Source organism: Gorilla gorilla, chromosome 3 (assembly GCF_029281585.2).
Source record: "Gorilla gorilla gorilla isolate KB3781 chromosome 3, NHGRI_mGorGor1-v2.1_pri, whole genome shotgun sequence".
In the NCBI taxonomy this organism is placed as follows: domain Eukaryota; kingdom Metazoa; phylum Chordata; class Mammalia; order Primates; family Hominidae; genus Gorilla; species Gorilla gorilla.
Window position 1 is genome coordinate 170,634,654 of NC_073227.2, and position 17,677 is coordinate 170,652,330.

General features: G+C 35.1%; 1 protein-coding gene across 4 annotated transcripts in view; it reads right to left on the bottom strand.

Moving 5' to 3' along the window:
- Nucleotides 1–17,677, bottom strand: part of IQCM (IQ motif containing M) — a 471,732-nt gene that overhangs the window by 341,091 nt on the left and 112,964 nt on the right. For all 4 annotated transcript variants that reach the window (XM_055384490.2, XM_055384492.2, XM_055384491.2 and 1 more), the window contains one exon: nucleotides 10,060–10,175. In XM_055384490.2, coding sequence (XP_055240465.2) covers nucleotides 10,060–10,175 — 116 coding nt within the window. The remainder of the gene's footprint in view (nucleotides 1–10,059; nucleotides 10,176–17,677) is intronic.

Sequence of the window (17,677 nt, forward strand, 5' to 3'; positions counted from 1 at the left end):
TGGTCAAGTATATAAAAAATTGTCAACATCACTATTATCAGAGAAATACAAGTCAAAACCACAGTAAGATATCATCTCAACCCAGTAAGAATGGCTTTTACTAAAAAAAAAAAAATGGAATAACGGATGCTGGTGAGAATGCAGAGAAATGAAAAATGTAAATTAGTATAGCCACTATGAAGAACAGTATGGAGGTTCCTCAAAAAAACTAAAAATAGAACTACTACATGATTCAGCAACCCCACTGCTGGGTATATATCCAAAGGAAAGGAAATCAGTATGTCAAAGAGATAGCTGCACTTACATGTTTGTTGCACCACTATTCACAAATCCAAGATATGGTATCAACCTAAAAGTCCATCAACAAATGAATGAATAAAGAAAGTATGGTACATATACATAATAGAATATTACTCAGACATAAAAAAGGATGAAATCTTGTCACTTGCAACAACATGTATGGAACTGGAGGACATTATGTAAAATGTAATAAGCCAGGCACAAAAGAATAAATATTGTACGTTCTCACTCACATATGGGAGCTAAAAAATAATTTTGTCTCATGGAGAGAGGGAGTAAAATGATGGTTACCCAAGTCTGGGAAGAGTAATGGGGGTGGTGAGATAAAGAAGAGATGGTTAATGGGTACAAAAATATAGTTAGACAGACGGAATAAGATCTAGTGTTCAGTAGAACAATAGGGCAACTATGGTTAACTATGATTTATTGTATATTTCAAAATAACTTAAAAAGTGGAACTGGAATGTTCCTAACATAAAGAAATAATAAATACTTGAGATTTGATAATTATATGTTGTATCAAAATATCATATGTACCCCCATGAAAATATACAACTATTACATATTTACAATAATTAACAATAATTTTATTATTATTTATAAAGAAAAGAGGTTTAATTGACTCACAGTTCTACATGGCTGGTGAGACCTCAAGAAACGTACAATCATGGTGGAAGGTGAAGGGAAGTAGGGCACATCTTACATGGGGGAAGGAGAGAGAGAGAGAGCAAAGGAGGAAGTACCACACACCTTCAAACAATCAGATCTTGTGGAAATTCACTATCAAGGGGGATGTCCATTCCCATGACTCAATTACCTCCCACCAGGCCCTCCCCCAACATATGGGGATTATAATTTGAGATGAGATTGGGTGAGGACCCAGAGCCAAACCATACTACTCTTTTGGCAATTATGATTGTAAAGCTCCAAAGCACATTCACGGCCATCTCTACCAAGAGAAATCACTTTATGCATGTCCAAAAATAACCTTAGCTTCATTTTATTTTTCCACCCATTTTCTCATTTACATATTTCTGAGGTCATTTTTGTCACACTTTTAGACACAGATTTACAACCTTTGTGAAACAAGGTGAGTTATTAATATATAAATACATATGTTTGTTCATTTTCAAAGGAGCAAGATGGATCACAAAGGCATGAAATGACTTGTACTAAAAGTAGCAAAGCAGGAACAATTCCTGTGCTCTAAATTGTACAATAAAATTGTTTTAAAAAACAAAAAAAGTGGGTTTTTTTTGGTAACTATGTAACTGTAACTATGTAACTTTGTAAGCTATGTAACTGTAACTGCAAACTACGTAAATTAATATACGGTTTTTTCAAAGTAAATATGTCATTTTGTCAAAGAGATTCACACATTAATATTTCATAGGAAAAGAAATATTCATTTCAAAATTAAAATTGGGAAGTTTAAAGATAATGTACAACCTTGGGCATCACTACTCCTTACAGTAGGAAGAAAACAAACACAAAACATAGATAAGAATTAACTACTGGAATGCTATTCAAAATGTCAAAAAAATTCATAGTCACTTAACTGTTAACTCAGGACCTGAGTTAATTCCAACCCCACTACAGAATTTCCCAAAAGTAATTTTATTTCTAAACAAAATGACCCCCCAAAATTAGGAAATCATATGAATAAAAGGAATTTTTAAATTTAGTAGTTCTGATGATTTGTGCTAATTCATAGAAATGTCAGAAAATCAAATGAGATAACCATCTTTTATCAAATGTAACTCATTAGAGGAGAAAATCATGAGTATGAAAATAATTACAGTACCTCCTCAGATGTTTTGGAGGAGAGAAGAAAAAGGGCAAAGAGAAGAAAATATGATGAGAGAGAAAAAAATAAGAAAATATGTTTTATATAATAAAAGTTAATTTACTATTTTGCATTATGTGATAAAATTTTTCAAGTGCATGCTCACAGTTTTCTGACAGTACAATTTGGTAAGGAATTTTAAAAAGATGTTGAAATTTACAAGTCAGAAGAAGAAAATCTCCTTCGATTCTTCCCATATTCATTTTTACCAAAATGATTCAAGAAATTTCTCCAGAGAAAAATGAAAAATTTCATATATTAAAATCTTGTCAATCCATTCTATGGTCAAAATTAACCTGATGTGAAGAACTTAAGTTATACTTGAAATTCCTGTTTTCACTTTTTTTTTTTAATTATACTTTAAGTTTTAGGGTACATGTGCACAACGTGCAGGTTAGTTACATATGTATACATGTGCCATGTTGGTGTGCTGCACCCATTAACTCATCATTTAACATTAGGTATATGTCCTAATGCTATCTCTCCCCCCTCCCCCCACCCCACAACAGGCCCCGGTGTGTGATGTTCCCCTTCCCTTGTCCATGTGTTCTCATTGTTCAATTCCCACCTATGAGTGAGAACATGCGGTGTTTGGTTTTTTGTCCTTGTGATAGTTTGCTGAGAATGATGGTTTCCAGCTTCATCCATGTCCCTACAAAGGACATGAACTCATCATTTTTTATGGCTGCATAGTATTCCATGGTGTATATGTGCCACATTTTCTTAATCCAGTCTATCATTGTTGGACATTTGGGTTGGTTCCAAGTCTTTGAAACAATATGTTTCTACAAAACGAATGACCTGTTTTTATTTTTTTCATGATCTAAACCTATGTTTTTTAAAAAATATGACCAGCAACTCTTTTTTATTCTCCTATCCCATGTAGGATGTGTTCCCCTTGGTGGGAGTGTTAAGGGTGGGGCTGCAAAGTCTAATGTCCAGAAGTCCATAATGTGTTCTTTGAAAACAATTTTTAATGCAGCCTATTGTGAGACTGAATTCTATTTGCTCGTAATCCTGTACTTCAAGCATCAAAGTTAGGCAAATTCTTTTCATTGAGAGTTAAGAATCTATAAAGTGATTGAATGGCTTCCTCCTATCCTAGGGCGTAAGCTCATTAAAGAGGTCTACATGGCACTTGATGATTGTAAGTCCTTGCTTATCTCTTCAGCTTCATTTCTTGCCACTTTCCCTCTAGCATGCTGTGCTTTTGCCACACTGAATTTCTTTCAGTCTCTGAGATGAATCCTGTCTTTCCACCTTGGACAACCACAGCTGTCCTTTCTGGGGCTGGAACAATTTTCCTGCTACCCCTGGGCCCTATCACCATTGCAAAGTGCATGTATTCATGCAACACAGACATTCCCTTGCTTGTCAGCTCTTCCTCATTCTAGGGCATGGGTGTCCAGTCTTTTGGCTTCCCTGGGCAACATTGGAAGAAGAAGAATTGTCTGGGGCCGCACATAAAATACACTAACACTAACGATAGCTGGTAAGCTAAAAAGAAAAATCGCCAAAAAATCTGATAGTGTTTTAAGAAAGTTTATGAATTTGTATTGGACCTCATTTAAAGCCATCCTGGGCCACATGTGGCCCACAGGCGGCGGGCTGGACAAGCTTGTTCTAGGGCATCCACAACTGGCAGAGCTCCTCCCAGTGACACCTTCCTGACTCTTAGGACCACTGCAACATAGCATGTTAGCCACTTGCTGAGGAGAGTCCTGCCATACTGACAGCTAATTGATTACAGTTATTTCACTCTCTTCTGTATTTCCAAATACTAACTAGAAATTACTTATACAAATTTATGCCAATATTTGTTTCTATCCTCTTATTTTAAGAACACTATAGATAAGTGCATTGATTGTTACGTCTCAGAATTTTGATAAATACCAAGGTTAGATGTTGTTTTTTTTCAACTATGACTACAATCCCCTACATTATATGTTCCATGATTGCTTCATACATTATAAAGTTAGAAAACCTTTTAAAGAAGAGTTATGATGAGAAATTGCCACAAGAAAGTTGGAGATGGTGATCTTTCCTATCAGATTGCAATGTAATATTACATTTTATGTTACACAAGGAATTATATTCCAGGTCTCACTCACCTTAGATAAATATTATCTTTCAGGATAATTACAGTTAAAAATATCTTAGTACTTCAGAGACCATAAAAAGTAATACTAGAAACTGTTTCTTCAGGATGCAGTTTTTAAAATTTTACATTAAAAAGTTTAGGGGCCCATGTGCCACTGATTAAAGTAACTGGAAATTCTAATATAATTCTAATACAATAAACGTGTGGTTGCAGAAGTGAAACGTTTAAAGCATAAAGACATATAGCACTACTGATTTTTTTAATTAGAACTAAAAACATATGAGGATACAAAATACATTTTAAAAAGCACTTCAGGCTTAAAAAGGATAGTGTTCTTCTAGTCTAAAGAATGCATATCTACAATGACTTTATTTTAGCAAATTAAAATTTTGATAAGACTGACTAAGTTGTAAAGAGTTCTTCTAAGTACAGTATGTTATATTTATCTCTCTTCCAATGAAATCAAAGACCAAGTTTCCTATGCCCTTGTTTCCACTCCTCTTTTAACAAGGCAGGCTTCTCTGTTTTGAGTTTTCCCAGTCACCTTTTGTCTTCTGAATTGATAAAACAATTTCACATCAAGATGACTTACAACTTCATATCCATTAGGATGTGAAGCACCAGAAAATATAAGAAAATGGGAGAAACTAGAACCCTTGTGCATTGCTGGTGGGAGGGTAAAATGGTACAGCCACTGTGGAAAATGATATGGTTATTCCTCAAAAAATTAAACAGAGAAATGCATTATATTCTAGCATTACACTTCTGGGTACACACCCAGAAGAAGTAAAAGTAGAACTCAAACAATATCTGTACACCCATGTTCGTGGCAACATTATTCAAAATATCCAAAAGGTGGAAGCAACCCAACTGTCCACTGATGGGAGAATGGATAAACAAAATGTAGTATATACATGCAATGGAATATTATTCAGCCTAAGAAAGAAATTCTGACACGTGATGCAATGTGTATGAACCTTGAAAACATGCTGAGATAAGCCAGCCACAAAAGAACAAATATTCTACGATTCTGTTTATGAGACACCTAGAGTAGTCAAATTAATGAAAACAGAAAGTAGAATGGTGGTTTCCAGGGAATCAAGGGAGAGACATAGAGACAATTAGTGTTTACTATGTAGAGTTTCAGTTTGGGAAGATAAAAAAGCTCTGGAGATGGATAGTAATGATGGTTACACACAATGTGATTGTGATAAATGCCAAAGAACTATAAACTTAAAAATGGTTAAAATGGTAAAATTTATGTTATGTATATTTTACAAAATATAAATTTATAAACAATAATTTTAAATTATTTTCATTATTTAAAATGAAAAAAGTCTACTTAGAACTTGGTGTTTACATGGACACAGGGAGGGGAACAACACACACAGGGCATGTTGGGCGGCAGCGGGGTGTGGGGAGGGGAGGGAGAGCATAAGGACAAATAGCTAATGCATTTGGGGCTTAAAACCTATGTTCCAGGTTGATAGGTGCAGCAAACCACCATGGCATACATATACCTATGTAACAAACCCAAACCTAGGTGCCAGGTTAATAGGTGCAGCAAACCACCATGGCACATGTATACTTATGTAACAAACCTACATGTTCTGCACATATATCCTGGAACTTTTTTTTTTTTTTTTTGAGATGCGGTTTCACTCTTGTTGCCCAGGCTGGAGTACAATGGGGCAATCTCAGCACCACAATCTCCACCTCCTGGGTTCAAGGTAGTCTCCTGCCTCAGCCTCCCGAGTAGCTGGGATTACAGGCATGTGCCACCATGCCTGGCTAATTTTGTATTTTTAGTAGAGACAGGGTTTCTCCATGTTGCTCAGGCTGGTCTTGAACTTGCAACCTCAGGTGATCCACCTGCCTCAGACTCCCAACGTGCTGGAATTACTGGCATGAGCCACCGCACCCAGCCAATATCCTGGAACTTAAAGTAAACTAAAAAAACAAACAAAAAAAGAACTTGGTGTTTGATTCCTGTTATAGGTGTTGGTATTTTAAAAAATAAACGAAAGGGGAATCCTTACTAAAACATCCATTTAGACTTCCAGTGGTGAAAATTGAAAATGAAGTGAGCAGCAAAAAACAAATTTGAGTGTTTGAATATCATTCTCTCATATTTATTCAGACACACCCCCAACCATGTAGTTGGTACACAAGGGTAAGATATAAACCTTTATTACCTCTAACTGGACAGGCACAAAAGGTCACTTTATTGACCACCTGGTGTCCACTCCAGTACACCCCAAACTTTCAGTTTATAAACACCTAAAGTCTCCATCAAAAAAACTATTAGAACAGATAAATGAACTCAGTAAAGTTTCAGGATACAAAATCAATGTACAAAAATTAGCAGCATTTCAATATATCAATAATGATCAAGTTGGAAACCAAATCAATAACTCAATCCCATTTATAATAGCTACAGAAAAAAAAAACACCGAGGAATACATTTAAGCTAGGGAGTGAAATATCTCAACAAGGAAAACTGAAAAATACTGATGAAAGAAATCATAGATGGCGCAAACAAATGGAAAAGCATCCCAGTCTCATGAATTGGAAGGATAAAAATAATTTAAATGATCATACTGCCCAAGGCAATGTCTAGATTTAATACAATTCCGATCAAATTACCAATGTCATTCTTCACAGGATTGGAACAAATAATCCTAAAATTTATATGGAAGCAAAAAAGAGCCTGAATAGCCAAAGTAATCCTAAGCAAAAATGATAAAGCTAGAGGTATCACATTACCTGACTTCAAATTATACAAGACTATAATAATCAAAACAGCGTGACATTGGTTCAAAAATAGATACATACATCAATGGAAGAATAAATAACCCAGAAATAATGTTACATTATTACAACCAAGTGATCTTTGACAAAGGCAATTAAAAAATACATTGGGGAAAGGACACCCTATTCAAGAAATGGTGCTGGTAAAATTGGAAAGCCATATGCAGAAGAATAAAACTGGACCCCTATCTCTCACTATGTACAAAAGTTAACTCAAGATGGATTAAAGACTTAAATGTAAGACCTGAAGCCATAAAAATCCTAGAAGAAAACCTAGGAAAAACTCTTCTGGACATTGGCCTAGGCAAAGAATTTACAGATAAGCCCTCAAAAGGAAATGCAATGAAAACAAAAATGGACAAATGAGACCTCATTAAACTGAAAAGCTCCTGTACAAGATAAGAAATAATTAAAAGAATAAACAGACAACCTACAGAATGGGAGAAAATCCTTACAAACATGCATCTGGCAAAAGGTTAATATCCAGAATCTATTAGAAATGCAAACAAGAAAAAAACAAATAATCCCATTAAAAAGTGGGCAAAGGACATAAGTGGACATTTTTCAAAAGAAGACACGCAAGCAGCCAACAAACATATGAAAAAATGCTCCACATCACTAATCGCCAAAGAAATGCAAATTAAAACCACAATGAAACACCATCTTACACATCACAGTGGCTATTGAAATGTCAAAAAACAGTAAATGTTGGTGAGGATGCAGAGAAAAGGGAACACTTATACAGTTAGTGGAAATATAAGTTAGTACACCCTCTATGGGAAACAGTCTGGAGATTTCTCAAAACTAAAAATAGAACTAACTTCAGTTCAGCAATCCAACTACTGGGTATTTACCCAAACAAATAGAAATCATTGTATACACACATTCATTATGTTTATGGCAGCACTGTTTACAATAACAAAGTCATAGAATAAACATAAATGTCCATCAATAGATGATTGGATTAAAAATGTGGATTAAAAATATATATATTTTTAATGGAATACTACTCAGTCATATAAAAGAATGAAATCATGTATTTTGCAGCAATGTGGATGGAATTGGAGGCCATTATCCTAAGCAAAATGACTCAGAAGCAGAAAGTCAAAAACCACATGTTCTCATTCGTAAGTGGGAGCTAAACTGTGGGTAACGATGGTCATTCAATAGACATTGGAGATGCTAACAGGTGGGAGGATGGGAAAGGGGTGAGGGATGAAATGCTATCTATTGTGTACAATGTACATTATTCAGGTGTCAGCTACACTGGAAGCCCAGACTTCAGCACAATGTAATTATCCATGTAAAACAACTGCACTATCCCTAAATCTATAAAAACAAACATAATAAAAATATTAAAAATTAAAAAATTAGCTTTAGTAAATTTGACTCACAAGGAATTTAGCAATATATGCTAAATATGATATATTAATAACTTAAAAGTTTTGGTTTACAGAAAAAAATAAAAATCCAACATGTGTTACTTAAAATGACAGATTAAGAACTATTCAACAGGTAGATAAAATAATTTGGTAAAATATATTTCAGTTGTCTAATGATGTTATGGACTAAATTGTGTCCCTTTGAAATTCATATGTAGAAGTTCAAACCTCCACTGTAACTTAATTTGGAAATAATGCCTTTAAGGAGGTAATTAAGATTAAATGAGGTCATAAGGGTAGGGTCCTAATCCAATATGACACCAGGGATGCATTAGTACAGAAGAAAGACAACATGGCCGGGCATGGTGGCTGACACCTGTAATCCCAGAACTTTGGGAGGGTAAGGTGGGCGGATCACCTAAGGTCAGGAGTTTGAGACCAGCCTAACCAATATGGTGAAACCCCATCTCTACTAAAAATACAAAAATTATCCAGGCATGGTGGCAAGCATCGGTAATCCCAGCTACTCAGAAGGCTGAGGCACAAGAATCACTTAAACCCGGCAGGTGGAGGTTGCGGTGAGCTGAGATCACACCATTACACTCTAGCCTGAGCAACAGAGCGAGACTCCGTCTCAAAAAAAAAAAAAGAAAAAGAAAAGAAGAAAAGAAGAAGAAGAAAGACAATGTGAGGACACAATGAGAAGGTAGCAGTCTGCAAGCCAAGGAAAAGGGTCTCAGGAGAAACCAATGCTGCCAGCAACTTTATCTTGGACTTCCAGCCTCCAGAACAGTAAGAAAATAAATTTTTGTTGTTTAATCCGTCTAGTCTGTGGTATTTTGTAATAACAGCAAATGGCAAGTCCAGGAAAAAAAAATCAGTGATAGGAAAAGAGAGAAAAAGATACAGAATATAAAGGACAGGACAGACATATTCACACACACAACAGAACATGTGGGAGATGTAAGAAACCCAGACATATTTACAGACACTGCAAAACACAATGTTGTAAAATAGCATTACGTGGTCTTTTAAGAAATTGTTGCTAAAGATGTCTGAATAACATGAGTTTCTTCTACTATTCACATGTATATATTAGGACTTGCTTTGAGAAATAAATGAATTTAAAGTACCAATTCTACTTTCAGATCACAAGTTCTCATGTCCTGGATTAGAGTCTTCATTCAGAAAACCATCAACATGTGGTTATAAAATTGCCCTTGGATTTTTTAATCCTTCCATTATCATGCCTTTAACAGATGTCTACATTCTACATTCTCCCCTTGCCTTCATTATGTTTTCTTGACAGTCTATATACCATTACAAAAATAGTGGAGGTGCTAACACATTTGGAGCAAACCATGTGATGATCGCTTTAACTAATGCTCTTCAAATAAAAAATGACACGCATATTGTGGGATCGGGTGATCAGCAAGATTTACACAAGACACAAGAACAAAACTAAAGCAATGCTTCAGAAAAAATGAATTGCAGTGGAGAACTATCTTAGGACTGAAACAGGTCCATAGTAAAATCTCAAGTGCTTTCATCAAAATTAACCCAATAATTTACTGGAAAAATGGCAATTCAAATCTACATCCAGTTTTATAAATACTTACAGAATAATAATCCCGAAATATTGATGATGATTGAGAGAAACTAACTCGACCGGAGTCACAAGCCAAACGGAAAGATCTTGTCGGCACAAATCCTCTCCAGTCATAGAATGCTTTGTCTGTTAGAAATATCAATGCAGGTTAAAACAATATCTATCCAGGAAAAGTACACACTGATTATATTGCTTAATGTTGCGAAGAGTAAAGCAAATCATCATTATGGCCTCACTATTCTATATTAAAATCACATCTTGTCATCTAATCGGAGAGAAATGAAGACGTGATAGGATTGCATAGAGAGAGGCTTCAATTAATTGGCTCCTTCATATGGTAAGGTTCTCGTGTTTTTATTGCACAGTGTGCCCATCAGAAAACTATAGGTTCATTCTCTTTACTATCTCCTCCTGAAGAACATCAACTTCTTTTTTTTTAAAGGAGGCTTAAAGGAAAATCATGTTTGCGAATAGCACTTATAAAAATAAAAGGAAAACCTCTCTGTGTTACATACTTTAAAAGAAAATTCAGTATTTTATAAGGCACAAGTTTTGATATTGCAAAGTAAATTAAATTATTAAAAGTCTTTAAGGTAAATAGGTCGAAAGCACAAAAGGTTAGCCAGCATCACCACATATTTGTTCTGTCTCATGGCAGTTGGTACATAAGATTTCTACAGGAACCATTTTTCTTTAATCATAGGAAAGAGATTTAAGATTTATTTGTCCATTTTTTCTCAGAGATATTAATCATTTAAAAAGAAGAAAATTCAGTTCAATCCTGCCATCGAAATAAATCAAATTATTTTCATATTTCCAATTTTCCTTCATATATGTATATATATGTATATATGTGTATCTATATAGTCTTTCCTGAAACTTTCAATTTAATAAAGTCATCCATGGAATGCTTAGTTTTACATAAATTTATAGAAAACTCAAGAAGTAATAAATTGTCTCACTTCATTGCTTCAATTTATTTACAGGATCATAATTTGAGGCAATGAAGTAACATAAAATAATAAAAAGGTAATGTTATCTCAGAGACATTCTAATCAGTACATAAACATTCTGCCTCGTTTTAACTTTATATATATTTCTTCCATTTCAGTCAAGAGTCTCTGCACTCTTTCAAAAAGGCAAAATCTCTAGAAGGGGCAACACAATCATATATTTCAATCACAATTCAATGTGAATCAGTGGAATTCTTTTTTTTTTTTTTTGGAGACGTAGTCTCACTCTTTCCCCCAGGCTGGAGTGCAGTGGTACGATCTCGGCTCACTGCAAGCTCTGCCTCCCAGGTTCACACCATTCTCCTGCCTCAGCCTCCTGAGTAGCTGGGACTACAGGCACCGGCCTCCACGCCTGGCTAATTTTTTGTATTTTTTAGTAGAGACGGGGTTTCACAGTGTTAGCCAGGATGGTCTCGAACTCAAAATTCTTCAATGGAAGCAAAGGCCAATAACGAGTAGCTTGTAGAGAATCTGAGCATTTTAGTACCTAAGAAGAAGATAGCAAGGGAAAGGCCATGCCCTTTATATTTTCATTTGGCAGCTTTGTAAGACCAAGGGAGTATAAAAGAGTAACACAAGAGTTATTAAGATGTATACACCCCTACATTTCTTATGAAGCCCTCTTAACGAATTCAAATAATTCTCCAGCTCATGGGAATTATTCCTGACCTACCCACTCCCCTTAATGCACCATTACGTACAATAAGCAATATCTCATATTTTAGATAATTGTGCTTCTCTTTCCAATCTCATTTTGAATTTATAAACTGTTCCAAGGCAAGGACTATAACTTACCTGAAATTGCTCTGTGTTTCTGATTCATTAGCAATGCGAATAAGGTAGCTATGTAAATACTGGTGAATAAGAAGGAGGATATTGAACATTCCCAACACAAAGAAATGACAAATGTCTGAGATGATAAATATATTAACTACCCTGATCTGATCACTATACATTATATGTATAAAAACATCACTCTGTACTCCCATGAATGTGTACACTTGTTAATTTAAAAAATAAAATTAAATAAATAAATAAAATTCCTCTCTGATTAAAAAATGAATTGTCTGAAAAGGTTAAATCTTACAGGCAAAGAGATTATCTTCTTGATCATTGAAGAGTCTAACCCAATATATGAAACTAAAACCTATACAACTTATTTTTCCAATAGAGTCCAGAGCATTTTCAAATGTTTTATCTTGCTTACTCACAAAACAGACTCACAGAGTTGAAAACACCATGCGTTATTTTCTCCCAGTATATAGGTATCATACTAGAAAATATAGCTATAACTTTTCCGCTTCAGGAAGCAGTAAAGCCTCCACTAAAATCCTCAAGGTAATCATTCACATACTGATGTATGCTAATGACTCCTCCTTAGAAGCCAGGCACAGAAGGTGACACGCAACAAATTCCAGTTTATTCCACAAAGTCAGTCGAAAGTTATAAGCTAATAGTTTGATGAAGACCAAAGTCATTAATCAGACTAAATCTTCACAAACCCTTCCTGGAGTCAACAATCTTCACAGATAATGACACACAGAAATAAAGTTTCTGAATCCCAGGTGTGTGTGTGTGTGTTTGTGTGTGTGTACACATGTGCACAAGAGTAGGCTGTATATTGATAGATGGAAAAGAAATCTTGTCAGTAATCCCAGTTATCAGTCAGCAGGACAGAATAAAATATTGTAAGAGTAAATGAATCTGAGGAAAACGCAATATCAAGATTTGGAAAGAAACCAAAATGGTCACATCAGTTTAACAAGGAGTTAAAAAGTAGCTAGTGTTGAACATAAAAAAATTTGTTAAATAACTACTCATACTGATATCCGACTTTGTGCTTCTTCAATATTTTAGACTATCATCAAAAAAAATTAATTCATGTTAGTGTGCTGCCTTTCTGCATATCTAATTTGCATATCGAGACTTAAAAGTCTTTCACTTGCTTTGTATGCGCCATAAAACTGAATATAATGATGTGCCCCAAGTGTGTGTGTGTGTGTGTGTGTGTGTGCACGCATGCATGTGCTCTTGGATTAGAACCCGATTTGGCATTGACTACAAGGCTAACCAACAAAACCATAAGAGTGAAAGGTCCCATAGAATACAACTGAAATAAATACATGAAGAAACAGAAAATCCTAAAAAATGGGCTTTTAAAATTCTGACATTTAGATATTTTTCACCAGACCATATCCCCTCACTTTCTAGCATCATCTTGACGTTTATAATGGTAATCATTTTTCAATTTTATTTTCTGTTTTTATTCAAATTTATGTAGTTGACAATTAGCCCATTATTTACACAGGTGGGAGACATTTCCAAAACCTAATAAGTAGTTGTTATTTTACAAGCTTAAATTATACAAATGACTCACAGAAAACTGAAAAGATCGTATACGACAGGTGATAATGTCAGGGAATGAGAAACAAGGAAAAGAAAAGGGAAGGAAAGAAAAGTTCTTAGGTAGTTAAAACAATCCCCACATCTATAATTTTTGTAGTGACAAATATTATCTTAGTATCGCAAATGAATAGATTGGTTCAATTCACCTGGATATCAGCAAAAGACCCAAAGGCAATAGTAGTTTAAAATACACTGTTTAACGTTTAAACATACACTGTTTTAAACGTTTAAAAATACACTGTTTTTTGGTCAACTTAGAAACCAAATGCTCTTAAGAAATAGTCTGTATATCTGCCTTCCAGAGTAGAAGCAAGTTCAAATGAAAATGTGTCTTTATTAGGATATGATAAAACCAAAGACATTACTGAGTTTAGTGGTCCCGTGTCCCTAGAGCCTCTTTTATGCCAAGCTCGTTCTGTTTCCCTTTTATCAATTCTCTCGGATCAATTAATTCTTTGAGTTAATTGCACATGCAGTTTTAATCTGTAGGTAATTACAAACAATTAATAGTTAGGAGACAGAATTAGCAGTTCTTAGTTTGATTATCTATATAATTAAAAGGGGTGGCAAACTAGAGTTGACAAATAGCATCTTAATCATTTGAATAATCAAACCCCAGAAGCTTGCTTGGGTGGCTGAATTCCATCTGTTACATTAGTTTAAATTTTAGAATTAATGACTAAAATGTCCATTTAAATCAATTCATATGTGTTGAATTTATAGTACAAAATGAACAAGGCATTTACTCTAAAATTACTTAAACCACCTTCTTTTGTTTGTTTATAATAAGCTGTTTCCAAAAGGATTCAATGAAAACAAAGATTTGTAGAGGAGAAAAAGTAATATATTTTCCTCACCCATTGGAAGTGTTCATGGAGGAGACATCCCTATAACAAAGACTGATTAACAAGAGAAAAGTATAACAAGCTTGTTTATCAAAGTTTTGTGTAACATAGGAGGCTTCAGAAATGAAGACACAAAGACTCAGGGAGAACTGTATTTTTTATGTAGAAGTATGATTGGACAAAATGTGGTATGACCTTAGTAAACTAGGGGAAACTCAGCAAGGCCTATTTCTTCAGATTTTTCTTGGCTTCCAGATATGGGGCAGGACATTTGTCACAAGAGAGTCTTCAGGAGGGAAGAGAGGAAGTCGAGAGTGAATTTCCTGGGTTTTATCGCTAGCTTTGGAGGAGAGGAATTCTAGTTTCTATGTCCAGCTTCTAGGGAGAAAAATCCAGAGAGGGCTTCCTGCTTCTACTGTCCTCTCAATTCTTGCAGCTTAAAATACTCAGCATGCCAAGGCACCACATTTTTGGGGTATCGTGTTCTGAGTCCTGACAGATTCGATAGACTAAATTATGTACATCTAGTGAATGCCAGTTAATACTCATGGATACCATTTCTATGTTATAAAATATCTAAGAAATATGGATAATTCTTTTCATACTATGTTCTGTTTAACACTTTTTGTGCTGTGATGGTTAATAATGAGTGTCAACTTGACTGGATTGAAGGATACAGAGTATCGATGCTGGGTGTGTCTGCGAGGGTGTTGCCAAAAGAGATTAGCATTTGAGTCAGTGGGATGGGAAAGGCAGACCCACCCTTAGCCTGGGTGGGCACAATCTAATCAACTGCCAGCATAGCTAGAATATAAGCAGGCAGAAAAATATGAAAAGAGACACTGGCCTAGCCTCCCAGCCTACATCTTTCTCCCGTGCTGGATGCTTCCTGCCCTCGAACATCAGACTCCAAGTTCTTCAGTTTTGGAGCTCGCATTGGCTCTCCTTGCTCCTCAGCCTGCAGACAGCCTATTGTGGGACCTTTGTGGGATCTTGTGATTGTGTTAGTTATACTTAATAAACATATATATATATATATATATATATATATGAGTTTATAGCAAATAAGACATACTTCTAATCCTTTTTTTGCCATCTGAAGGAACCAGAGGTTTGTAGATAGCAAATACTAAGCAGCAAAACAAGCTTAAGGTAAGTTAGAAAATGTATGGGAACTTCATTCTGATTAGAAAAGAATGTGATATAGAACAGTAGCATCACTGTTGCATAACATCTTTCTGAATTGCCAAGTATTTGAACAAGTTTGGTAGATACTTTGAAGCTAATAGTAGATAAAAATTGTTCAAAAAAATAATGACTTCTGGTTCAATATGGTCTGTTACCTTTGGCTGTGAGGCAGCCCCTTTACAACTTCAATAAATACTATAATGATAAAGGAGAAGATGAAAATCTCAAGATCACAAAAAATAAATCTAACCATTTACCAATTTGCAATTGAGAAGAAAATTTAATTAGGATAATGGAAGTGAATTGAGGAAAGCAATCAGTGACTTTTACATAATAATATACTTACCCCTCCCTAATCTGAAAGATGGTAGAAAGATGCTTAATATCTCCCAAGGAAAAAAATACAGAAAAAAAAAGAACAAAAAATGTTTCTCTACAATGTAGGTGCTGCTTTAAAATAACTGATTCCCTTTTCCTACCTTTATCTACCACAATTCACTTAGACACTACAGCTCCAAGACATCAACTAGGAAAGAAAGCAGCCCTGGCTTCAGCAGCAGTATTTGATACAGCCCTATGGAAAGGAAAGAGTTCTGTGTGGAGGCTGGGGAGGGCAGGTATTGATAACAATGCATAATGGAGACTGTAATCTTTCATGAGGTAAATAGCTGAAAATAATAAGAACGAAGGTATGGAATAGGAAAGTCTCCACCTCGGCAGAGCTCAACTGTTTGAGACAGATGTCTGCAAGTTACTGGGAATTAGGCAGAGAACCAGGCATTGACACCTGATCATCAACTATAGAACTAGATTTTTCTCAGGGCTGAGAAAAATCCACACGTTCCTTCTATTTGTAATCACTCACTGCATAGATCAATTTCTCCTTATTGAAGGCTCAAATTACTAAACAATTTACACACATTACCTGACCTATGCTGCAGAATAACCCAATGAGGCAGATGTTGCATTTAACAGAGGAGACAACATATTATGTCCCTTGGTCAAGTTCAGAGGGTAAGAGGTTGTGTGAACCCAGGTCTATCTTGAAGCTTACCTGCGACTCTGACACAAGCGAAAAGGTCTCTGTGGTAGACTGTTCAGAAAGAGATCCACGTCCTAATCCCTGAAACCTATAAATGTTATTAGCTTATATGGCAAAAGAGATTTTGCAACTGTGATTAAATTAAGGATTCTGAAATGGGGAGGGAGATTATCCGGGATTGTCCTGATGGGCACCACATGTAATCACAAGTGTCCTTACAAGAGAGGCAGAGGCAGACTTTACTACAGAAGAGAAGATATGATGAGGCAAAAAATAGAATGGAGTGATGTGAAAAAGGGCTCATAAGTCAAGGAATGCAGGTGGCCTCCAGAAGCTGGAAAAGGCAATGGAAACAGATTCTTCCCTAGCATCTCTGGAAGGAACTAGTCCTGCTGACAGCTTGACTTAATTCAGTGAAATTGATTTCAAACTTCTAGCCTCTACAAATATAAGAAAAAATTGGGGATTGTTTCAAATTACCAGGTTTTCAGTAATTTGTTACAGCAGCCATAGGGAAACTAACACAGTCTTTAATTCTAAAGATTCAGTAAAAGTGTTTAAATCTAAAAATATTCTGCTAGACCCAGGGGAAAATTATAGAAAAGTGCTTGGCATTCTCACTATATTATAATAAGCCAACTCTTTGAAATAGAAGCCAAAACAATAAAGAAATAACTAAAAGTTTAACAATAATAATAATTGTAAGTCAAATAAAAATGAGAATTAGCATTTTTAAAAGGGAAGAAATACAAAGAAACCAAAAATGTAATGGCAGAATAAAAATGTACTTCAGAGTTAGTAGGAGTATAAGTGACAGCATGGAATATCAAATGACTGGATTTGGCAAGCACTCCTAGAATGCAGAAGAAAAGCATCAAAGATGAGAATTATAAGAGAGAAGATTATAGATTAAAGAGCACAAAAAATAAATATCCATCAAAGGAACCACACACATTACTGAAGATGAAACTAGAACAATCAGAAACGAAGAAAACATACTATGTAATAATTTCCTGAGCTGAACAAAAGATTTGAATCATCTGACTATTGGAGTTCACTGAATTATGGGGTAAGTTTATTAAAAGAGACTTGCATACAAGTATATTTGGCAAAATTACAGGAGTAAAGAAAACT